Below are 26,056 nucleotides of genomic sequence, written 5' to 3'. Positions count from 1 at the left end.
TTAATCTGATCTGTCATAGGGAAATTTATTTTTTATAATAACAGTTACACTAATTTCCATTGGCTAAACATTTCCAGAAGGGACAGTTCTCTTGTGCCAAGACTCATAACCTACCTAACCCTCTGAGCTCTAAAGTGCTAGAAGACCACTCACTTCTGAGTTTCTCCTCAACTCTGTCTACTGTGTCTACGTCACTGTGCTGATGGGGGTAAGGGGTAAGGGTAGGACAGCTCTCTCCAAAGGCAGCCAGCAGGCAGGACAGATCTGATGCCTTGTACAATTCCAGGGACAGACATTCATTTCAGCACAGGGCAAGCCAGCCTCTGACCAGCCTTTCTCCACTGAACATGCAAGGCACTTTGAATGACTGATTTAGGTGAGTTATTTAGTCTAGATAAAGACGACTCAAATCCCACCTTAGAAACTAAGAGTAATCCTAAGGACATCATGTGATTTGCATTTATTTAGTCCACTTCAGTATCTGACCAGTTATAATGACACAGCTACTTGTTAAACTTGGTAAGTCAGCACTGATATGCTTAAATGTAGGCAAAACAGGTATCACCACTCACATGAAACTAACAAAAATACAAAAATAGTACCATTTTCACGTGTGTTATTTTATTGTCATGTTTCATAGGAAAACAATACTTCTCTATTATTCATCTGACATTTAAAGTGGTTTTTTTTATATTCTTTCCTATGAATATAAAGACTTAAATCGCAAAAGACAAGTTTTAAAAGAACTTTATTAAATCTGACAACTGACTAACTGGACTTTGTGCAATTGATAAGAAAATCTTATAATCAAGCAACAGAGGACAGTTCACTGATGGCACTTTTTTTTATTTCTCCAGTTTTACATATCTTCAGTTCTGCAAATACGTTTGAGTAAGACATTACTCTTTCTGGTTTACACCCACACTTCATGAGATTGCTGCAGTGTGGAAAATGTCACATTGCTTCTCCTGGTAGAAGAGCCACAGAAATGACTGGAACACACAAAATTAGTCCTACCCATACACTTTCTAAGCTGAAAACATTAGTGCAAGACTGACTGGGTGTCTTACTATTTTATAACTTTTTCACTTACTATTTCAATTGAAATACAAATATAGTAGAGACTTTTATACACAAAATCAAATTCATTATTGTGGGATCCAATTTTAAAAAGTTAATACTGAGAAAACAGTGACCTTTGTAGAGATCTCTTCTAATGCTCTGCAGAGGAGCTTGTAGGTCACTACTTGCATACTGGGTTTTAAACTTACCCTTCAGACATATAAAAATCATTTAGATATTTTCTCTGTTGCAAATTCAAATATGTCCTTTCTTTTTGAAGAGTGCACTATATGCTTTACCCTCAGGCTCAGCAAGAGATCTGTTATGATTGACTTGATGGTTATATTCCTAACAGGACAAGTCACTGAAAGTACTGTTTTCATTTCCTAGAGAAATTTCATAAAATTCTTCTTGAAAGGTAGGATGGGACAGGAGTTTATTTGGATTATATTCATATATTTACTAATCAATAACATCAATCGACTAATCAAGAAGAAACTTAGTGTTTTCTCTAAGTCTCCGAAAAAGTCTTTTTTCCAGTTGAATCCAAGTTATCTTGGTTCATTTTCTCATGAAAATAACATCAACTATACCAAACATGCTAAAAAGTATAGTACTAATTGGTTTGGTTTGGCTTGAACTCCCTTGCTCCTGGATGTTTACTGGCATTCCCAGGTTCCATGCACTCAGTCAGTAGTGCTCAGTCTGAGTCTTCTTTGTTTTCCAGAGGAGATACTTCTGCTACTTCCACTCTTGTTCTCGCTGGAAGAGACACCTTCAAATGGCTCTGAGTCTTTCATTTGGATTTAAGTAAGTTTTCCCATTCAAGACTGGATTCACTATTTTTAGGAATTGCTGGAAAGATTGACTGCATCTTACTTCGGAATTCTTTCATCTACAAAAGAGATTTAAAAATAAAATCAGTTAACTGCAACTAAGGAACAAATAAAGTAGCACCATGAACCCCAGGCTTATCCCACAAAACAAGCAGTGTGAGGTGAAGAACAAGTAAAAAGCTTTTAAAATAATGGAAAACTAGGACTTTCCCTCTGATTATGTTGGTTCAATTAATAAAGTGAAAAAAAGCATGAAGGGACCCACAACAATCACCCCTTCTAATGCACCACACTGGGGTGCCTGATTTGGAATGCTTGCCTGAATGATCCATTGCTATCACGTGAATTATTATACACACACAGACACACTTAGAATATTTTTGTTTGGAGAAAAATTACCTCCATAGAATGTGCCCCTATTTTGACTGCAGTGCCTTTTTCTATACATGTAATGGATGAAAGGTCCAGTAGTTTGTTAAAGGATTTTAAAACAAGGGCTAAAGAAAAATACTGTTCAGCTCTGACACCTTAGGTTTATCCCACCATATGGATAGAGGTGACAAAACAAAGTCTCATTCAAATGTATATAACAGTAGGAAAGAAAACAAGTTTCATAACAATATAGGGGACCAAGCTTTTCTGTCACTGCTGTTAAAATGCTGTGGAAGAGGAAGTATATCCATATTATATAGATACAGATATAGATAGATATGTGGCATTTATAATTTATATTTTATCACCAATGTTCAATTCAATAGTCTTGCAAGGCCAGAACCAAACATTCATTTAAATAAAAATCACTTAAATCAGAATATTTATATTTAGTGAGCTTCTCTCTTTTTTTTACAGTTTTACATGTATTTTTACATATAATATATTTTTAAAGGATAGGCATGGAAAAACCAGATCAGTGAAAATCCTGTTACACAAACAGCAGGATGTACAGGGGAAGTTTTGGACTGCTATTTTTAGGAAGCCCTATGACAGAATCTATGACATTCACACAGAGAAGACAGGATGTGGTATTCAAGCACTGGATGCAATGACCTCTTGAAGAGCAAATGCTGTTTCAGGCAGAATGTCCCACAGAGAGGTTCCAGGAAATCTAGATATTTCAAACAGACACACAGGCATCTACTCTTGTATGCCTACATTTTGTGTGTTATAGGTCATTGGTATTTATACAAATACCTCTGGGTTATTTCTTCTTCAAGTCCTTCTGTGTCTGAATAATTTTGACAAAGTGTTGGTACTTCTTTACAGACATGCTACCAGAATGCAATTATTCAAGTTACAGCTGATACAAAGAATGAAAACATTTACAAAGAAATTACCACTCCTTTAGTTAGACAGTAGCTAACTATGATGGATGAAAGCATTTCAGAACCCCAGTTTTTGTGTAATAATGCCTGAGTACCACTAATCAAATAAAAATATGTTATATAAAGTAGGAAGAAAATTCAGAGCCAAATTATCCTTCTTGCTTTTTCCTGATTTTGTTCCTAAGTAAAACTAATTCACTCTGCTCTATATTTCATTCTGATCAGATAGTTGTTTTGATTAATTATTCCTTCTTGGTTTTTAAAAATCTTGGCCATCACCCACAATTGTTCCTAAACTAACATTTTTGCTTCTCATTTAAAACTGAGAAGCTCTCACAGACAGCTAATGTTTCCAAGAATAATAAAAAGCAGTATCAGAGCTGACGTAGAGGAACAGCCCAAATTACATTAAACAATTGCTGCCAATTCAATGCAAGTATTTACTGTAGGAAATGTTTTAGGAGCTTTGGCTTAGCTGTTTTTTCCAGTCCTATGTAATTAAGTTATCCCAGCTTGCTGATGGGCGGAAAGTATTCAATTTACTCAACATTTTTTGCTTCCTAAAGAGTAATTCAACCCTTCTACTTTTTCATCTAAATATTATCTGGGCGTTTGGAACACAGGAATAGTCAAATACTAACCTGATGTAAAATGCTGTAGCTCTGTTGATACAACCAAAGATAAAACATTCAGCACCAGCCAATGATCTGGTGGAACATGGATTTTCTGACTGTTTCTAAACTCAGACCTAAATTTCTCTTAGCATAAAATTTAAATGATGCACTCATAAGCCCTAGAAGACACCTCTGTTACTCCACTGAAGATGCACCAAACCAAAGGGAAATTAAAAGCAATTGTAAAAAGCCTCCAAAAAGACGATGGGTGGAGTGACTCAGAAATCTGCAGTGATTCCTCACTCTGACAACCACCTCATAATTATTAACATGCCAAACCCTAACTCTTGAATACAAAAAGCAATCTTGACTGGGAAATAAAACACTATAACTTGGTTCTAGGAGAACAAGAAAGGTATACATTTTAGAAAGCACTGAAACACTGCTAGCAGCTGGAGATTTAAGAATATTAGATAGATTTCTATCCTCTCAGAACATTAATTTATGTTCTGCAGGTAAAAGCAACTAATTTCCTGGAAAAGTAATTTTTCCTTAACATGTGGACCAGATCTGAAATATTCAATGTCCTTCTTCTGCTTTTAAGACTCCCTGAGAAATTTCCTCAGCCTTGTCTTCTCAGACTTTGATGCTTATTTGTAAAACCACTTTGGAAGTGATGCCAGACTGTTTCATTTGCCACTTCCTCTCTCGCCTGTCCTTTTCCACAAGCCCACTCTGCACAGAAACAGTTTTTCATTGCAGTTCTCAATTTTGACCATGTTTATGTTTTTCCACAGTTTTTCTTCCTTTGTGATTCCTGGACAGCGATCTAGTTCAATAAATCATAATGCCAAGCTGATCACTTCTGTGCATTGTCTTCTCAGTGTAACACTTGAGGCTGCCAGATCTTTCTCAGTGCAACACTTCAGGTTGTCAGCTCTTCAAGAAGGACATTATCTGCAGTGACTGGCATGGGCCTCATTAATACATGACTTCACAGTATGTCTAAAACAAGGCCAATTTCTTCCCGGTACAAAAGTCACAGCTACTAACTCTTACTAGAAGTTTTCATTTCTATAGCCCTTAAAAGATACAGCACCTGATTACTTCTCTCCACAACAGTTTTTGAGTTCTCACTAGTAAGACATTAAGCAACTTAATTGGTACCAGTCACAGACTCCTATTTTCCCCAGTCAGAAAGTGCAGTCCAGTGTTCCATTAGGGCTTTGATCTGGACCTCTAAGGTATTTCCCCTTTCTTTCCTGTTCCACTAATAACATCAGCTTCTAAGTTTTTTCCTTTATTTCCACATTTCTGCTTGGTGCTCTCCCAAATGCACTTCCAAATCCCAATGTCTTCCCTGCATTCAGATTTCCTCTAAAACTCATCTTAAACCATGGAGAAAGCCTTCAAAGAGAACTACACTCTGATGTCACAGAACTGGTGTATACCCACATAAATAACCATGAAAATCATATCCTTAACCTCCTGTCCCTTCTCTCCCACTGACAATGTATGCCTGCTTACAAACCATTCTAGTACCCCATTTTAGGCTGTAACTTCTTAATGGATGAACGTAATGATCTTAGAGGTCTTTTCCAGTCTAAATGATTCTTACTCTTTCAGTCAGAGACAAAGAGCTCAGTCTTCTGGGCCCCGACTGATCAAACTCTATTTAATATACTTTTATATTTAGGACTAAATTTGGCCTCCAAAGTACCTCACACTGGCCTCTGGATTGTTCCTGCTTGCATTTAGTTGACACTGTCATACTATGCCCATTGCAACTTCAAAGTATTCTTGCACCGAAAGTAAAATTTGTCCACTAAACATTTAAGTTAGTCCTTCAACAAACTGGGCTTACCGATGTCCAGTTCTCCTGCAGTGTGGTGAGCTTTTTGTGAAGATAATTAATCAGCTTTATAATCTATTAATACTTGAGGTGTGAGAACTGGGACCTTGTCTTTACTTGCTTTAACTCATGGGACAAACACACTTCTTGATGAGGGATATGCTGCAATTAGGAATCTTTGTCTTGCCTTGCCTTTCTTTTCAGCAGACATGTAATGCAAGAGGTCTCTTCTCTCTCCTTTCTTCCTGGAAATCTCTTCCTGTATTTCCTCCAGATTCCACAATACTCACGTCAGTGGTATCAAATCAAAAGGCATTAATTTAATTACAAGAGCTAATGCGTTATGTACTAAGCACTGGAATGTTTTGAATAACTCACTGCAATGGCTGTCTCTTTATTATTGTCAGCCACACTAGCACTGGGGTACTCAGTTCAACTGTGATAATGTCTTCAATTAATAGTGCAGTAAACCAAGCACTAAAAGCTGAATGTATTTTACCTCTTCCTGCTGCCTTCAGTACCATAGGCCACTCTCAACTGCTGCTCCTGAACCTTCCTGTACATGAATGATTTGTAACACATTTCTTAACATTCCAGTATGCTCCATTCCTGCAGGCAACTCTCTGAAGTGAATTTCACTCAAGTGAATTTTATTTTTTTGTCACAGATATTACAGAGTTTTACGCTGCTTTTTCTTACCAAATAAATTACAGTAACTGTTCTACCTCTGTCAGGCTTCCTTCTAAAAGGGTATCATCTAACCTTACTGCATTAAATAATCTGTAATAGCTACAGATCACTGTTATTTTCTTATCTTAACCTAATGATCTTGCCTCAGATGGCAAAAATATGGGGACCTAAAAGCATCTTCCATTTAATAATCTCTTTTTAATGTACATCGTTGACAGAATGTCACACAAAAATTGGGATAGCACTATTACTGAGAGCACTTACATGGCCGTTCATATTAAAATGAATGGAAGAGGGGCTAAGAGAGTCTATTTGATTCCTAGAATGAAAGTTTTGCGAAGAAATGTTCTCTTTAATGTCTGACATTCTTAATAGGCCAGCGCAGATTCCAGGAATTATTAGTTTCCTATTTTAGTACTCGTATCAGTAAGAACTGCTTACATTAGCTTCCAAGTGAAATGAGGTTAGATGCCCTGAACTGGAGTATCAAGTGCAGCAGAATGCAGTATGTACATGCCCTCTGTTCTCCACAGGCACCATCCATTTCACAAGGCATGAAGATGAGGCAGGCTGCCCTGGATTTAAAAGCATCAGTGAGGATTGCTCCTGCCACCTTTTCCCAAATCTTAAAAAGATTGCTGTTGCCCTTGTTAGCAAATGATGACCAAGGGCCACATACAGAAATAGCAAGTTATTTGTAAAAAATGACAAGTGCTGAGCCCTTGCAGGACTGGATAAGCAGAGCAGCCAGCCTGGTAGCTGAAGGTGATTGTCCTTCTCTTGGTATAAAATGGGGCACTCACTGAGGGTCACTCCATGCCAGCTCTGGAGTAACATGGAAAATAGAGCTCTGGTTCACATTCTTACATCTCGTACATCACTGGCAAAGGCGTCATGAACGTTTGGATTATGCAGAACTACAAGTCTACAAAAATGGCCCTGAGAGTGTCAATCCTGGCAGTAATGAACCTTTTTGACTCTCATAGTAGTACCCTGTTCAGCACCTATTTGCTAATTACAGCATTTCAGGCTTACACAGAGAAAAGCAGCAGCAGAATTGTGTTAAAACATCTAGAGAAGTCAGGAGCTCATACTGGACCCTGTCTCATGGAGGCACACACACATGCCTTATGCAGTGTTGAGCACCCTCTTTGAAATCAGAGGGCTATTTACAGTGCCTAAAATTAAACACATAGACTATTTTCCCACAAATTTATTCCTATAAATCCTGCGTAAGTGGGTAAAACATGTCCTGTACTTTTTAAAAGAAAAACAAGGTGAAAACAACCTAAATGAACTTTACAGGGAGAGGGGGAGAGGACCATCACTGCTTAGAATGAAGCTGCCAGTTTCCAAACAATTATAAATATGTAATAGCCTCCCACAGCTACTCCATATTCTGTCTTGAATTACTGGTGAACTAGAGAGCTGTCAAGTCATAGGGGTCAGGCTGCCTCTTTTCCAACTATTGGGTCACACGAAGAGATAAAACACATGAGATACTTTACTCATGTTACTTTTCCATGAGTGCAGAAGACATGTTGCTCATTCATAAATGGGAAGAGAGCTGATCTACACCACAAACATGTTTTATTAGCCTCACTTTGGTTACATTTCTGTGGAAATGTGACTTAGATCCCTAAGTGGGAAGAAGATGCTATTTCAGTAGAAAAGCCAAAAGAAAGTAAAACTGCTCTGGGTTAAGGCCAGATTATTTTGAATTTAAGGAAAGAAAAAAAAAAAAAAAAAAGGATGTGGCTAGCTAATTATGTTCAATTTTTTTTATCCACAGAGACACTAATTTTGTAAAGTTGATTCTGAAAAAAAATAGGGATTTCCTTAGGTTCAGAAATATATGAGTGTTCTTTTCACTTTTATACATTCCCATGTTGGTATTTCTGAAATAAATGCCAAGGACTTAACTTTTTGTAGTATATGATATCTTAAAGTAAAGGCTTTTGTGCCATGCAGAAAAATGGAGTGTGGATATCACTGAAGAATGTGCCATTTATTTCTGCAGAATCTTACTTTCAAATCTGGGTGCCTGGAAAGGACATCCACATGATTAGTCTATTATGGTTTATTAGTCATGGCCCCTTAGTCACCCCGGGCAATTTGAAAAATTAACCTTGAAATAATTTTAAATTTAAAGCAGCTAAGTATCCAAATTTATAAAGCTAGCTGGTTAATGGACCCAAAATCTCAAGAGTGAGTGCCCCAACCCTATAAACTCCTCTGTGCTGTAATTTGGATTTCTGAATTAAATTCAAAAATATGGATTGTCTACAAGCAGGCAGTTTCTGTAAAGAGCAACCTGGTTTTTTTTTTCTTCCCTCTGTATATCCAGGAATTAATTGTATGTATCATCCACAAGTGAGATTCAAGGCAGGGGAAAGGGCCAGCGAAAACCCAGAACTCTTCGGTGAGGCTTCAGCTTCATTGCCTTGGCTGGGGCTGAATTCTATGAAGGAAGCTGTCAGAGCCAGTGTGACACACAGAGGCAGGCAGGGACAGCCAGATGCCCCCAGGCAAGCAGAGCAGCCAGGGTCTTGGCCCACAGTGGGGCATGGCAAGCACGGCCACGCACTACACTCAACATCCAGGATAATGCTACAGGATTGAGATGTAGCATGGATAACTCACACCCATCAGAGAAGCCTGGATTGAGATTTTACTTGTACATGCACAGTTTACAGTTACATGTGGCCAAGACGTGGATCAACCCACTCGTCCACGTAGGGTGACACAAAGGCATTTCAGACCACAGGCTTCCCAATGGGTTGGTGGCAGCCAACAGCTGCGAGTCTCTTCCAGGACACAACAGCAAAACTCCTCAAGACAGCTACAGTTGCAGCCTTTCCATTTCTAGAAATACTCCCTTACAGCTGTCCCTATTCATAAAGCAGATGTAGCAGCTTTCCAGTAGGAAAATGATGATCTTAATCCTTGAATAAGCATTCTGCTTCATCAAGTAAACACTGAAGTTCATTTGTTTCATTTTTTTTTTCATTCTTGAATAAAATACTGGCAGTACGTATGTGTGGAGGCAAGTCTTCTCCAAACCAAACTAATTAGGCAATATAAGCAGCAGAGAAAAATCCAGTATAAACAGGAGGAGGAAGTGCTAACATGTAGTAGTACTCCATCTTCTTTCTAAGAGCCTGAGTTTAAACAAGCATTGAGGAAATAAATATTGCATTAAAAAAATGGGCAGATTTGATTTATATAGAAATATGTGATCATGAAATAACAAGGAAAAGGTAAATTTCTATTATGCCAGCAGACATAAGCACGATAAGGAATAGCAATTTCATAAGTAACGTTTTTTTGTGAGGATTAAACACAGCAATAGTTAAAAACTAATAACAAAATATTTAGGAATTACCCTAGTATTACTCTAATTATTTTAGGAGATACGGTGCTTTTTTAGCAACATTTGCTCATTTATAAAATAGAGTAAAAATTTCAGCCACTGCAATATACCTACATCGGAATTTATAAACTTAGTACAATTTACAGATGCCATATTTGAAGACTATGACTCTGTGCTCTCATCTTCTGTTTTAAATTAGTCCATCCTTAAAGCCAATATTCCTTTGTATTTATACTGTGCCTATGACTATACTTTCACAAAATTACAACAAATATCTCTTGACACAAGCCGGGGGATGCTATTTTTATGCTTAAAATGGTGATTCAGAGGTTAGATTTTTTTCTGGAGAAAAGAAGTTCACTTGGGAAATGTTCTTACCATCAAAGCCACAACAAGCATATATTCTCTGCATTGCTTTTAATTGTTTTAGATGTCTGTTTATGGCCATGCAATTGTTTTAGATTCCTAATATTTTAAAGGCTAAGATCAATGAAAAACAGAATATTTCATTAGGAGACACCATAAAAGTGATAAACTAATATTTTATATTAGTCACAAATTGCTAAGCAATTCTTCTAATATTTTTCCAGCTTTCCACAGAACAGCAACAATCAGGATCTCACAAATCTACATATGAATCATCCTAGCCCTTTTCCTATGGGACAGAGAATGCTTTTATTTTTGAGGAAATGAAACCTAATTTACTGAGGCCATGAAGAGCAAGAGGGCTTTTAAAGCATAATTTATCTTGTTTGTTAATTGTTGTACACTTCAGTCTACCAGGGCTGAGGGCATAGCTCTGCTTTTAAAAGAAGGTTCATAATTGCTGGCAGCTTAAATAAAAAGAAAAAAAAAATAACATCAGACATTAATAGCTGTGTGTTAGTATCTGCCAAGTACTCTACAGCTGTGAGTTTAATTTAAAAGAAAGGTTTACAACTCCAAAGTTAACTTCCAAAAAATTCTAGAAAACTTACAGAAACCTGCTGTAGGTGACCCTTCCTTGTCAGGGGAATTGGACTACATGATCTCCAGTGGTCTCTTCCAACCCCAGTTATTCTGTGATTCTATGACACTAAAATTTTTCCCAGTAATAAGTGTGGTGGATCATAAGACTAGCAGAATAGGTAAGTAAAATAAAAAAGGTTTAATTTTTGGAAACTGCAATGGAAATACTTGTTTAGTACAAATGTAATAATAGCAGGTTTAAGATCTTTCGCATATTTTAATTTTAAAAATTTTTACTGAGTGAAATGCCATCTATTCTTTAACTGAAAATTTTAAATTTCATTGAACAGCTCATACACAGAGTGTTGAAATAAGATGTTTCAACTACTATTCAGCTTTAAAATAAACCTGAAATGATAACCAAACCCAACCTTTTCTACAAAATTTATTTCAATACTTCTGTGTTCTGCATCAGCAAACAGCCATCCCGCTGCAGCAGGAGTGGCCACCTACATGGTTTGGATGTTGCAAGCTCAAAACCAGTAAGGTAATGCCATAGAAGATAATACCACGATGTGGAAGTTGTTAAATAGCAAATAAACTTGTTAAAAACAATGGTGCCATTTTATTTCAAACCAGACTTATTTCAAGCTTGTGTTTAACACGGCATGGTCTTTCCACATTGTAAAGTGCCTCAGAGAGGAAGGCTGTAGGTATGTTTGGATGAGTCTCAGATTCAGATCAGGAGTGGTCTTTGGAAGCCAATCTCCCAGTTGCCCGTGCTCCCCAGGCATGAGTCTGTGTAATTACTGAACAGTCTCAAAATGCATGACAAGCAGTTTTTTAGGGTGACACAAATCTGAAGAAGCTTTCTTGCAGTGTACATAACATAGTCCAATATGCCAACAGCCATGGGTCAAGGCCAGTGTCAGTCCTAATTTTGAAAACTCCTGGAATGGTTATACATATCAGGTCCTCAGCCTGCTCTCTTAGCCAGTGCTGCCAGTCAATAACACTCACTAATATAGATGGAGTTTCTATGCTCAGAGATAATCAAAGGTGCTGCAAATTTAAATATTTTCCCAAGCGATTTCAGGAAGCAAGTTTAAAAAGTCTGATTATCACTGACACCTGATTATTTTCTGCAATATAAAAGTATATAAGCACCATCTCTTAGGTTCTAAAAAAAGATTTCTTTTATGCTACTGAGAAATAGAACTTAAACCATTATCAAATGAAGTCCTCATTGAACCATCAATTCTTCATTTCAGAATAAAAGTTGAGTGGAATTTAGTAGCATTTATTACTTATCAGCCTGTCCTCAGATTACAGCAGTGGTAACTGCAATCAGGAAATGTTAACAACCCAACCTGAGACAGTGTAAAATATTTTATATTCCTTACCAAGACATAAAGATCAGTTACTTATTCTCACCCCTGGGTTTTGACGTTGGCATAAAAACAGCAGACTGTAAAGCTATAGGGAACCACCTTTAACAGTAAAACCATCCAGAGCTGGAAGCAGGCATTGTCACAGCACTGTTTAAAGAATTAATAAACCACAAAGATGAAATAAAAATCTAGAATCACCAAATCTGGTGCATCACCTCAGTATCTGGAAGGAATCTTAACAACTGGCTTCTAGGGCAAACACAGGCTGTCTCAGGTGTGAGGATGAGGCATCCTCAACTGTGGCTTCAGTTTCTTTCCATGACACAAACTGCTGAGCAATCGTACCACTAACACAGATAAATTACAACTACTCAAGGAACTATCACTCCATTTTGCTCTTGTTTAATCTTTGACTTTGGGAGCGATAACAAGATAATTTAAAACAACCACAAAGCTTAGGGTAATACATACATTATCAATCACACGCTGTCCCATCAATAATTCACGCTCACAGGAAATATCAGAAGCATTTTGGCATCGATGGCTAGTGAGGCCGCTCTGCTGGGCTGTGCCTGGGGGCAGCCCGGTTCGCCCGGCTTTCCTAAAGCCCGGCCGGCTGCGGCACACGTCCCGCACTCCCGGGAGCAGGGATGAGCAGGCCCTTTGGCGCGGCCGCTGCAGTTCCGGCCGGCGCCACCGGGCGTCGCTGCGGGGCAGCTCCGAGCCGGGAGCGGGGCAGGAGCACCAAGCCCAGAAGCCAAGCGGGGCTGGGGCGCAGCAGCGCCTGCCCGGCCCGGTTCTGCCCCGCGGGTGTGCGGGGGAGGCTCGCCACGCTTCCTGCCGGACCGGGCCGCATTCCCGGCACGTGGCACAAGGATCAGGGCCGCCCAGTGACACGGACTTCACATCCCACTGCCTTCTCGCCGGGGCGCGGCCGGCGTGGGCAGCGTTCGAGGCACGAAAAGCACCGAGCACACCTCGTACTGCACTCAGTGACCAGCTCTGCTCTCCTTCTCTGGCCCAGCCAGCCCTGCCCCATGTGTCCGATGTGCTGCAGGCCGGCCAGGACGAGAACTCCCCCATGGCCTCCCTGGCCACGCCAGTCCTGCGCTAAGATCTGCTGGCTCTGGTATTCCTTTTAGTGTGACTTCTGCCAATCCATCACATCCCATTTTCCACTGAGACTTTTGGTACTTTAACTTTCAGATGACTCGAGCCATTAAACACTTATATATTACCCTAATAAGATGCGCCTTTCTGACCAGGACCACTCAACAATTCTCTAAAATGCTTGTGGTTTGCTTCTGACACAGAGGTCCTTGCTGTCAGAAGCCCCACGAGACTCAGACACGTGCTGGGGCTCGGCCTTTTCAAGTTTTTGTGAGTGCTCCCTGGCAGGCAGCCTCAAGAAAAGCCTCATAGGGAAACCAAGTAAGTGGGTCTAGGCCAGTACTTCTCAAGGAAGTAAGAATTAAGCTTACCAAGAAACAGATAACATAAATTGCAGACTAGGGTCAGACTCTGCTGTTCTTCAGCAGGACCAGACACTCAGAATGAGAAATCAGAACTGGCAGTACAGTGTGAAATGAGTCCTTGTGACTGGTGACCCGACTGCCAGCAAACTGCGTGAATTGTTGTAGCTCAGCATGCAGACAGTATAAACTCCCACTCTTCCTCCCCTTTCCCTGACATTCCACCACAGCTGCACATGGAGGATTCTGTTTAAACAAAATGTGTTGTAGCTGCCTCCTATGTCCTACCACACTTCTTTGGTGTTCAGCCTTCCTTTATCTGTTCCTACTGAGAATCAACATTGAAAGCTAAGAAATAAAGGATTGTGTAATGCTGTATTTGGGACTCAAATTGTGAGGTACAGGATACATCACGAGAGTAGATAAGAAATGAGAACTTGAATAAAGGCATTAATGAGAACAGTACTAAGACAAAGTAGGATCACCTTTCTCCTTTATATATGCTTTGCTGAATATGTAAATAATTACCACATAAAATAAAGGAAGTTATTAATTCCTAGTCCTAAAGAGGATGCAAACAACTCTCCCACACCTACAGCTGCAGAGGACTCTTTTTAAGTCATGGCTCATTACTAGGGGCAAACAAAAATGCTCACATGAACCTAAGTGCTCACATTCAACATTGTGAAATACTGGAACATAATCAAATTACTAAAGATAGCCATAGCTGGTATCCTGGGATATACAAATGCTTCCCGAGCTTCTTTGCCTTGACGTGACATGTCAAGGACCACCATTCTAATGCACAGGATACTCAGTCTTCTGTCCCCTTGCCACTTCTAGAAAGCAAGCTGGTTTCCTTTCAGTTTTTCTTACAACCTCTGTGCCCTGATGCAAAAAAATAGAACTTGGACAAATAAATGTATTGCTCTAAAAATAGGATTCAGGAGGGTAGCCTTCAGTTCAATAAGCAAAGGATATAGAAAGTTTGCAGCTACTGTTTAAGTCTCTAAATTAGAATACTGGCTCTTTTGTGTGGTATCTGAAACATCTGTGCAAATAAACATAAAGTGAGACAAAACTGTTCCTCCCCCTAAACTGTCTCCTCCCACAGCATGCCATTTTTTGCAGATATAAGATTACCTTTCCTGTTTGCACACATTCTGGTTAGTCATTCTACAGGTGGTGAATGAACATGTAATTCTTAGGCTAAAGTAGTATAGAGATGCCATCCCAAGATGCATTACCCAAGGAAAAATATGGAGTTGAGGGAATCATAATTGCTACTCACGCTGTGCACGCCCAGAGCCTTCCAGATGGCAAAACTCAGCAATCCAACTCCGCACCATGCATAGAGTGAGCCCCACCCTAGTGCTCGTAAGGCCAGTGATGAACCACTCTCTGGTAGTGCAGCTGTGGGAGTAATCCCCTAGAACCAAAGAGAAAAAGATCACGAGAAAATGAGCAATTGGAAAACAAACAAACAAATGAACAAACAAACAAACAAACCACTAAGAAAGTTGGTGATTTAGAGTTTTTTTTCCTGACCTACCAGTTGCACTTGTGTGGCCACAGAAAATCTTAGGGCTGCCAGCACACCTCAGGAGCCAAAGAAAAAGGGGCTGGATGAAGTGCCTTCCTACCAGGAGCAGATTTCACTTGTTGCCAGTGCCACTTGGGGACGACTTTCATGCCCAAAAATACCAGTCAGTTGTTCCATGGGCACAAGAAGCCAACACTCAGTTATCTCACCAGTCAAAATATGAAACTGAATCTAAACCAGTCACAAGCCTTTATGCCAGTGACATCTGAACATAATCACTATGGCATTGATTTTGATACTTTCTCATGGGGGGCAACCAAAGGCCTATAGGTCTTTATCTGCACTTTTGGAACAGCTCACTGGAAACCTGCAAGAACATGGAGCAGCTTTCATCTGGACATTGAAAGAGTATTGTAGAGACCCAGGGATTAATTTCAGAGGCCTACAACTCTGAAGAAGCTCTAGAAACTATTAAGGAAAATTTTGTAAAAGCAAACAATGCTGAACCGATTCCCCTGCAGAGTTCACCAAGCAGGAACACTGAAAATGCTGTGTGGTCTCCATGCTTCTCATTTTTGTCAAAAGACACCTACGAAAGTAGGTGGTTTTTAAGATACTGCTGCATAGAATGCCATGAGATGTGTCCTGATAACACGAGTACTATGAAAATGCTGTCACTTGGAAAAGCCACCTCAGGCCAAGAATGCAGCCCTGGCTACGATGGGGTCCCCACCATAAGGAAATGTGTTCTCTATCACAACACATAAATGGACACTGCAGCTTCCAGGGACACCATCAATCCATGTGCACCCCACCTCACTGCCAGCCATTCTTGCCTCACAATGCCCACCGTACTGCACCTATTTGGCACAGCAAAGTTTCAACCTGTGTAACCCGCAGCAGCAGTGACACAGACAGAATTCTCCTGCTCATAGTGGCAACTGCCATTCAGAGGATTTTTCTCCCCTCCAAAGGATCACTGTTCAATTGTTCACATGCAAACACAGATTTCAGATGGTAATTGTTAATAAGATTGGTATTTATGATCCTTACACAACTCAACGGTTCTACTTAACTGGGTATCTTGGAAAAAAGAACAACTAAGTATTGCTCAGGGGTAACATAAATGAGATTGCACACATAAAATTACAAAAAATTATTTTATTTACAGTCTAAAAATACTGAAAAGCAAAATTAACTTGTGGAAGCATCAAAAAAACTTTTCTCCAAAACATGCCAAAGAACTGTTCTTTTTTACTCATCACAAAAAGTGGGGGAAAAAATTCTTTGGTGTTCTGGCTTTAAAAAAAGCTTTAAATTTTTAACTTATTTTTAAATGCTTCTCTTTCTTCTTTGATAAAATTAAACATACTTAATGTCTACCACTATAGTCAGTCAAATAGCACCAGTAGTTTTCTCCTCTTGGCTTTTTATTTATTGAAATGTTATTAAAATGATCCTCAGACATTCCTCAGCATTGACACTTTCTCTTGGTATTTAGCTATAGGCACAGCTACCCAAGGACAAACATGGACTTGGAAAGGGCACAAGTAGTACGTAACTTGACCCTTATTTATTCCAATTTGGACATCCCAAGTGGAAGCTGTTAAGAGAAACAATGCTCTGTAAGCATACACGCACACAAACAGCAGAGATCTCTAGTCACACTATAATATCAGGTCCTATTATCTCCTTACCACAGATAATGAACTATTATAACTCTTTTAGTAGAGACAGCTTTGAGTATTGAAATACTGATTACTTTTGACATTTTTCCTGCTTCCATAGTCTAATCATATATAACAACACTGAGAAAAAAATGGTGCCATTTGGAAGATGGGAAATGAATGGACAAAAATATCCTCTACACAGAATCTTTAAATAGGAGTCATTATCTGTGAAAATTGCTGGCAAAAAAACCCAACTGACTACTTTTTAAATGCTTGATTGTCCCAGAAAAATATCGGTAAATGGAAACAACTAATCTGGTTTTACTGGCTGCAGTCAAACAGGGCTCAGTCACAGGCTGATTCCTCAGGATACTTAAGTACACAGATAAGGGTTTCTGTAAACAGGACAGCTGGTTAAATGATTATTGGATACACTGTTCAGAACATCAAGAAAGCTGACTAATGAAATGCTAAAAAATTACAAAGAACAACGGTAGCATGGGAGAAAAGGATGACACCAGCAAAAAACATTTTTAAGAGAATTGAGTTTTATTCAGTAACCTGTTATTCTATGTTCAGATTGTTTTCTCATCACTGCTGCTCTGTATTTTTTAAAAAAACATTGTTTAATTTAAAAAATAAGCTTTTAAACAATATTGAGTCTTTCCAAAAACAGGCCAGAAAAAAACAGGGCAGAATTAGCTGATTTGTTTTCCAAATATATGCTGCTTTTTAAATTTCATTGGTTGTTGTTGTTTTGTTTTCCTCTGGAAGATATAAACAGGAAGCAGGAGAAGGAAAAAAAATCACACAGTTTTTTTATTCAGACACAGGCCTTGATCGTGTAACTGGTCCCTTATGTGCACAGCGTGTCTAAAAGGAAGCAGTGCCTAAAATAAAGTGTGTTCAACTGTTTTGGTTGATTGTATTCAGTGTTTTCACTCTTTTGTGTGACCTAATCCATTGTGAAATTAAACACCTGCATAAATGCTGGTAACACTGGACACTTCTCAAAAGGAAGCTGCTACAGCAGAGCATTTAATTTTAACCAAAAAAACCATCAATTAACCAGGATCATATCAATATCAAATATAACCAAATATAATCAAATATATCAAATATAACCAAATCAAATAGCACATGTACTGGTGGCTTCACGGAACAGGAATAAATTGCCAGAAACTGAGGACTGATAGAATTAATTCTTTCAACACTGGTGCTGGCTGATGTTGACTTTAAGTACCTGTCAAACTATGGCCTCACCTTAACATGGATAAAAAATAATATTTAGGCATTGAACATCCAAAAAAGGTGCAATCTTCTGTAGTTGTTATTATACATGATGTATTATTAGAAGTTACTTCCAGTAAGTAACCATAAATTTAAGAATGCTAATGCAAAATCTCATTGGTACCTTGGAGAGCTTCTACAGAGAGTTAAGCCATTCTCAAAGTCTAGTCCTTCCTTTTTTAAACTGCTCACTGACAAATACCTTGACAAAAAAGTATCTCTCTACACTCTGGAGTACTGAAGTCAAGGTGCCCATGAAATCACAGATTTTTGCTAGCAAACTGTTGCAATTCCTTTGCACAAATAGCAGCAGATACAGTTTTTAGCAAAGACTGAAATGGTATGTACCGCTTGATGACATTTCTAGCATATATGTTCTCTGATGTCAATGCAATGTCACTCCTGATAAATTTCACACTGATAACAGGACAGCTCAGACACCCAGGAATATGTGCAAGCTGGAAAATTGCAGTGCTCAAGAGAAAGGAAGTTAAAAAAAAGAGATGGTATAAAAGGAGACCATTTCCTTATTGTAATGTATTTTCACACCTTGTGAAATAACTTCTCATGAAGTTTTCTGTTTTGTCGATTTCAAAAACAAAACTCATGCTTATTGTTTCTGTAAAGGCAATGGATGAGTTATGACACAGCAGCCTACAGAGGAAAGTAGGAAAGCAAATGAAGGATCTCATGATCTTTGACCAGAAAGGGAGATTACGAGTGATCAGAAATGAAGGTTCTGACAAAAAGTACAATGGAAGAATTATTTTCTCTTGATTTACATTGAATTAACTTGATATCTTCTCAAATCATCATTTTTAATATAAACACAATTGATCAGTTCTTAATTCCCTAAGAACATTTGTAGTACATGTTGCATTTTAAGAGCTTGGTGGAGATGAGACTGATCAACTTTAAGGGCCTGTTTTTGACATTTTCAGCAATAACAAAGTATTAGGGAGGAAAAAACATCCTTCAATTAAATGTGCTATGTTTCAAACTAATACACCAACACAGTATAATTTCTAGCTCTGCTTAGCAATTCTTTTCTTCAGAATGCACAAGTGGATCCAGTCAGTAATTGACTGAGTTCAGATTCATTTTGGCCATGAGATCTCACAGCCCCATAGTACTCATTCTCATCCTTTCCCTTACACAGTGGGATGGGAACGGAGAGCTTTAATTCTGACTGAATGATCCCACTTACATATTCCACAGCTTACAGACCTTCTACCCCTTCCTCATTGCACCTCGCTTCCAGACTCACTGCAGCACTATGAGACTGCATGGTGAACTGGATCTCTGAAGCGATGCAGGCTCATGTCTAAAGTGTGTTCAAATCACAGAATCAAAAGAGATCAGTAACTGTATTTCAGTATACAGAAGTATGACTCCAGCAAACAGTGTAAGCATTACGTATTTCAGCTAATCTCAAATACTGAAGTATAGCAGGGCCAACTCTGAATTGATTTTTAAATTAATCCTACACCTGTACCAAATTAAATTAAGTCTAGTGCTCTTATCATCAACTCTGCCAAGTTCCATGTATATCAATATCACCATGTCTCTAAAGCATTCAATGCATTCTTATTTCCTGCATATTACTATTGGAAAACAGCTTAAAGGAACAAACCTTACTGAACCAGTCTGGGTTCTTCTTTTTTGTCATTGCAAGTGTAGTGCCAAAACCTGCTATCATTCCTGCTGTAGCAACAGTACCTAGAAAAATTCCACCTGCCAAGAAAAGTTGAAGAAATAAAAATCAAGACTTTGTTACTTAAGGGTAAGAAAAAAACCAACCAACTTTTTTAGAAAATAAAACCTGAAAAAGTAAAATCTGTCAGCACATGCTGAAGGGAAAGGCCCAGCTGTCCACACTTTTTATGTTAATTCAGTATGACAAAATAGCAAGACAAATAATTAGTTCTATGAAGCAGGGCATTCTGAAAATAATGGCATGTGTAAGCATTTTCAAGCCACACACAAAAATTCAAATCCCAGGATGATTTTTTTGCAGTACATTGAAATTTCCCTCACTGCAGAGCCAGCCTGCTAAAATCATCTTGTTTTATAATGATGCCTCACCCTCCCCCAAATGGGAAATTGAATTCGTTTTGTTGCATCACTTGTGATTTCAAATGGTGACCTAGAAATGGTCACCACTAGTTCCTCTGAAGACCATTGCGCAAGCAACACTTGTTCTTCAGCTCTATATTTTAATGGTCTATTTAAAATAAAAATAAAAAAAATAAAAAGGAATTATTTTTTTAATTAAAAAAAAAATAAAATCACACTAGCAAAAGCTATTCCAAGAAAGCAAGCATCCCTTGCTTTTCAGTCCTTTCAGAATTTCCAGAATCACTTGAGATACCTTGATCCTTTCTAGCTCTTGCAGCAAAGGCACATGGAGCCATACCTGCCCACTTTTAAGAAAAAGGCTTGTTACAAAGATTTACTGCACTGTAGAAACGAACTTGATCCATATTAAAACATAAAAATTTCAAGAGGTTAAATGTTCTTCCTTTGCAGGTATTGATACCTATCCTGTTTTCCCTCTCCTAATACCAGTTAGGTAATTTTAAAATGGCCTGAGCAGGAAGCAAGCAAAAATACACCTAAGTTAGGCCTCACTTTTAAAAGTTATTGATCTGATTACTGCAACGAGGAAATTTCCTGTACTTGTGTCAATGGAAATTTGTAAGGCACCTCCTCTGCCTGGGAGCACAAAGACTTCGCATCCTGGTCAAATTATGCAGTCCACTAAATTTTACATTTCCAGGTGTGGTAACCACCATTTCCCCAATTTCAGACACAGTAACTGTCGGGGGTACGTCCATGCTCTGGCCGGGCCTGGCCGGGATGTCCCGGCGGGCGGAGCGGGAACGGAGGCGCCTGAGTCTCGGCCTCCGCTCCGCCGGGGGGCGCGGGGCGACCGAGAAGACACCGGGAGCAGCCCGGGGAAACGGATAGAAATCACAGTATAGCATAAATCTAGAGCCGCATAGCGCCACCAGTCCTCCGGACGCTGCCCCGCAGCTCCGTGTAGCTGCGGAGACTGGCTCTGCCCTGACCGCGCTTCTCCCGCCTCGGATCCGGCCCGGGACGCGGGCTCCTTCCCTTAGAGAATCCGCTAGGCTGACTGAACCCGCGGGAGCCGCCTCTTCCCGCGGGCTCCTGCCCCCTCGGGCCCGGCCGCGCGGACCCCCTCAGGGCTGAGCTCCCTCCCGGGACGGAGGCGGCTCCGCTCCGCGCCTGTCCCGCGTCCCGCCCGCTGCCGCGCCGGGCTCGGTGCCCGAGGGGAGGGCGGCTGCAGGTGACCGAGGGAAAAGGCGGCCGGCGCTGCAGGGGTTTCCTCGCCGTCTCCAGAAGCCTCGGCGAGGCCACTCCCAAACGTCTCGCCTTCTCCCCACGGGTGCGAGAGAGGGGCAAGACCTGGGGCTACGGCAAAGGGAACACGGCTGGGGACGATCTCAGGCCTGCCGCACACGCTGCTGCTCGTCCCTGACCCGGGCAGGAGGGGAGGGGAGGAGACGAAGGCTGTCTGCACCTTTGATTAAGAAGAGCTTGTCCTGGGATGCCGCAGAGCTCCCAGGCCCCCGGGGCAGGGACAGCCCGCGCCCGGTATCCAGGGGCGCTGCGGCCACAGCTCCCTCAGGGGCGGCGGCGCCGGCAGCCGCCCCCATGGCCCAGGCACGGCAGGAGGAGCGGCCGCGGCTGCAACCCGGAAGGAAAGGGAGCAGGGCTGGGACACGCAGCCGCCTTTCCTCCTCCTCGCCCTCCGCGGCCGCGCAGCCGGGCGGGATCCAGCGGCAGCGCGGGGGGAGCTGCCTCCTCCTTAGGAGGGGCCTTCTCCCCATGCGGGACGTTCAGCGTCCCGTGAGTCCAAATCGCGCCGAGGGAAAATGGGAATGAGTGGTCACAGCCTCTTTTATATCAAGTCTTTTGTAGCTGGCTCATAAAGGTTTTGGTTTTAGGGGTTTTTTTATGTACGAGGGACAGATTGCGTAGTGGACTTTACCAAATAAAACTGGGAAACACTCTTAATTCCCAGGAATTTTAGTAAGCTGTATCTTGATGAACGGTGTCGCTTTAAAGTACATCTTTTTGTTCCAAATTGTCATTCTTTCAAGTTGTGTAAAGAGTTTTTCACACTATGAGGACATACATTTGGGTTTTTTTCATCTCTGTGCCACCTTAATTCTCAGCTGCTGATGAATATAAATTGATGTGCTACCTAATTTTATCACTTTTATCAAACAGTGTACTAATTTAAAATTCGGTATGGACTGCTAATGTGTATTTTTAGTTATAACAGCCAGTACTTCAACAGCAAACAATGAATGTAAATAAATCCAAACCAAGCGTTTCTTCCCCAGCTTCCTTCTTTGTATCTTTTAACATAATTTATAGCATGTATCTAAGGGTCTAATTATAGGGACTGGGTTGCTAGGCAAAAAATTAGTATTTTGGGAAACTTCCTGTTCATAATACTTCTAAAAACCAATCCAAAGCTGTTTCCTAATAGTCCATGTGCTGTGTAAATTAAACAATATTTTACACAGGGAACCCATCACCAATTCGTTGTTTTCTAATCTGGACAGCAGGCAAATGACTCCTTCTTGAGTCTTCTTTTTCCCATGAAAAAGTACCCCAAAATCCTGTGTGCGTTTTAGAATAGAATTAGACTTTGCCACAAATAATAACAAAACCTCTTGGAAAAGCTTAGAGAAGGGTATCTTAGAAAAAATACAGAGTGACAATGTGAAGAGAAGAAATTACTTTTTATATAAAGTATTTAAAATTATTAGAATGCATAAAACTAAAACAGGAGCTTGCATATCATTTGGATTGTAATTAGTGTCAAGATCATCATTGCATCTGATAGAGGAATCCTTGAACTGTGAGAGACAATTAGGTTATTGTGTCTGTTGTATTTTTTTGTGTCTTTGATGATAAGAATCCTGTGTTTTCTTCTCAGGACAGTTTTTTGAGTTCACATCAATCAAGACATCACTTTCTTTCAAATTTTTCCAGAACCAGGAAGAAAGAGAAGAGAAAGGTATAATGGTGTTATTTAATCCTGGTTTGAGCAATGCCAAGAATCTATATTTAAGAGAGACAGATCAGATCTGTCTCTATTAATCATTCACAGAGACTTAAAGCAGAGCATATAGACCATGAAATCCACTCTGAATAACTTAAAATTCTTAGTGTTGTAAATTTTACTTGCTTTAAAAATCCCAAGAGATACTCAGCAGAATTGTGTTCATTTAGTTTACAATATTAATCTCTTCTTGTTGTATATAATTGCATATAATATAATGCTTTCTTTCCTTTTTATTACAAAAGACTTGGTGAGCCAAAAGCAGGCAGTGAGAGGGAACCAAAGTTTTCCACTTCAAAGGATGTGTAAATCTCCACTGGTGCTTCTGATGTAATGGTTAGGAATTTTATATCAACCCCTGGGTTTTAACAAAAAATTGGTAACATGATGTCTCTCATATGGGAGTTTATATTTTTGTGCAGTATTGGCGAGGGAGGAGTGTGGAGAGTAAGCAAGAGCACGAGGAAGAAAATTAATTTTAAAATAAAACCAAAGAAACAAGTTAGCATAAATTTATTCCTTATGATATTTTTATAACCCTTGCAAACATGGGCCATTGCTGCCAATAAGCAGCCCTATGAATAGAACCCCAGTGTGCAAATTTCTTAATGTAATGCTGTGAGGTATTTCAGTCCTGGCCTGTATGTCTCCTGCTCTCCTTCCTCTCTGATGCAGGACTGCACAGTGACACCTGGCCATCTCCACTAACAGTGAGTTCCACTTGAGGACCAAGCTTGCAATTTAGAGGCAAAGAAGCTAGTTGGTAAGCTGTCTGGGACATAATAAAGGCAGTAATTTATTATGTTCACTAAATTATCTCTCTGATTTATATAGCCAAAAGTCTTGAGTTACACTGCAGAAAATGTTGACACAAGGCACAGAATCCTGTTTGGAGTTTGAAAATCCAATTCAAAACATAGAGGAGGTTGATCTGAATAGTGGTTAAATGGACATGTTCAGTAACTGAACTGGATTATGTAAAAGCACTTGGGAAGGAGCTGAACACTGGTTTTGGAAAGAGAAAATTGCAGCAGTTGAGCTACCCTTTGGGTCTCAGGAGAGCTGAGCTTTATCCCCTGCCTGACTTGCTGGGGTCATTTCCTCTATTTATGGCAGATTTGATATTCCTGAAAGCACCATGCAGCATCAGCACTGTGTACAGGCAGGGGCATGAAGAAACCAGTTACATATTTCCAAACAATTTTCTAGTCGATTAGACAAGAAATTAAAGTGTTCTGCAGCTATGATTTGGTTTCTGCAGAAATCTCTGTTTTTATAATTAGCTGGTTGCTGTTGTGTATCCTAAGGTTCTGGTGGCTGGAGTTCCCATGTTGAGAGCCTGTCCTCTGATCTCTTGTCCCACTGCAGCAAAAATCTGGTCACTGAATTGTGATGTGTAGACTTTAATTACAGAAATACTGACAAAAGGCAGTGCTCATTTGTCAAATGTACTCACAATTCTAAGAAGAGCCTTGCACTGGAGAATCAAAAGACGCATAAAAAATACTGTTTGAGCTGGCTTCATCCACTTATGGAGGGGTATTTTTTGTTTTGGAGGTGATGAGGAGATTGTTTTGTGCAAGGCTTTGCTGTGGTTCTCCAGCAAAGGTAGGAGCTGAGAGGCCAGATCTCCAGATTTCCAGCCACCTACCCCAGCTCCAGAGATGCTTTTCTAAACTGCAGCTTGCTTCTACAAATATGCAACACTCTTCCTTAATTTCACTTCTGCATTTGGTTATGCAGGTGTGCATATGAGGCATAACTTTGGACAAGACTGTGTGCAGGCATGCTGCAGAAACACCACAGCAGCATTGTTTGTTATGGCTACAGCCTGGCCACGTTTCAGTAAATGGCAAAAGTCCCATTGGCAATCTGGCCAGAGTTTCAGTTATAACATTAACAATCCACAAATTAACATTTGTGGATGATGATATTATGGCTGGTCAGAGGCGCACTACAGATTTCAGAGCTGTTGATAACATACCAAGGCTGTCTGTCACATGCCTTAGATGGAATTCAGGTGGGGTTGCAGAAATGAGAACACTTAAGGAGGGTCTTCTTTCATATGCCTGTACCTGCTTGTTTTCTGTTCTTATCCTTTACTAAATTTTATGTTTTATTACCTGCTCAGTGTTTATAATACTCTCTTCTGGCAAGTAAAATATGCATATATCTCTGGCCTTACCCACATTTACTAGAGAGGAAAATCACAGATCCCTTCCCAATTCCTGTGGTATTTCTACTGTCTTTAGAGACTTAGCAAATATGTTTACAAGTTACATTTGAATTTCACTGGATATCATGTCTTTAGTGGTCTTAGCATGAGTTTCATTATGGAACTTTTAATAGTTATTTTGCTGTACCATATTAGAAAAACCTCTGCTATTGTCCAGGAAAAAAAAAAGTATTTCTGACTGAATTAAAAAAAAAAAAAAACCCAGCAAAAATTAATTATTATTTTCATTGTGTCACTGACCTAGTACTTGTGTCTCAGCCACTCTTACTGGATGCTGCAGGCTGAGATAGCAGCAGGAGTCCTTAACCACCAGACCATCTGACCGGGTTCTGCTGGGTGACAGCCTGGGAGCAGGATTTCTCTGGAGAAAATCTGCTCCTGGCCCACGTGGCCAGAACTGGAAACTTCCAGAATTATGGTTGGCAAGACGAAGGAGGCCTCACTCAGTGACAGTCCAATAGATAGAGTTGTCCATCCTATGTGTTACCTTCTGTGGCTCTGGGAGATGACTTTGTTGGTAACTAAACAGGTTCCCACAAGGACAGTCAGGCTCAGATCAGACTCCCTGGAGAGACTGTACAGGTTCCTTTAAGGAAGGTTTCATGAGGACAAAGCCACGAGTGAGCTGCTCTGAGCACACAGCTTGAACCTGC

At 40.0% G+C, this 26,056-nt stretch overlaps 1 protein-coding gene across 1 annotated transcript; it reads right to left on the bottom strand.

Moving 5' to 3' along the window:
• Window positions 1-730: 730 nt before the first annotated feature.
• TMEM242 (transmembrane protein 242) lies at window positions 731-21,806 on the bottom strand. The gene is made up of 4 exons (XM_005518422.3): window positions 21,611-21,806; window positions 19,697-19,797; window positions 14,852-14,989; window positions 731-1,957 (listed from the first exon to the last, which is right to left on the bottom strand). The coding sequence occupies exons 1-4, from the start codon at window positions 21,744-21,746 to the stop codon at window positions 1,859-1,861; spliced, it is 474 nt and encodes a 157-aa protein (XP_005518479.1). The 5' UTR covers window positions 21,747-21,806; the 3' UTR covers window positions 731-1,858.
• Window positions 21,807-26,056: the final 4,250 nt, after the last annotated feature.

The sequence above is a fragment of the Pseudopodoces humilis genome, chromosome 3 (assembly GCF_049639895.1).
Source record: "Pseudopodoces humilis isolate 2021_Gansu_Grassland_sample_001 chromosome 3, ASM4963989v1, whole genome shotgun sequence".
Taxonomy (NCBI): Eukaryota; Metazoa; Chordata; class Aves; order Passeriformes; family Paridae; genus Pseudopodoces; species Pseudopodoces humilis.
The sequence above is the reverse complement of the archived record's forward strand: the minus strand, read 5'-3'. Positions and strand labels throughout refer to the sequence as shown.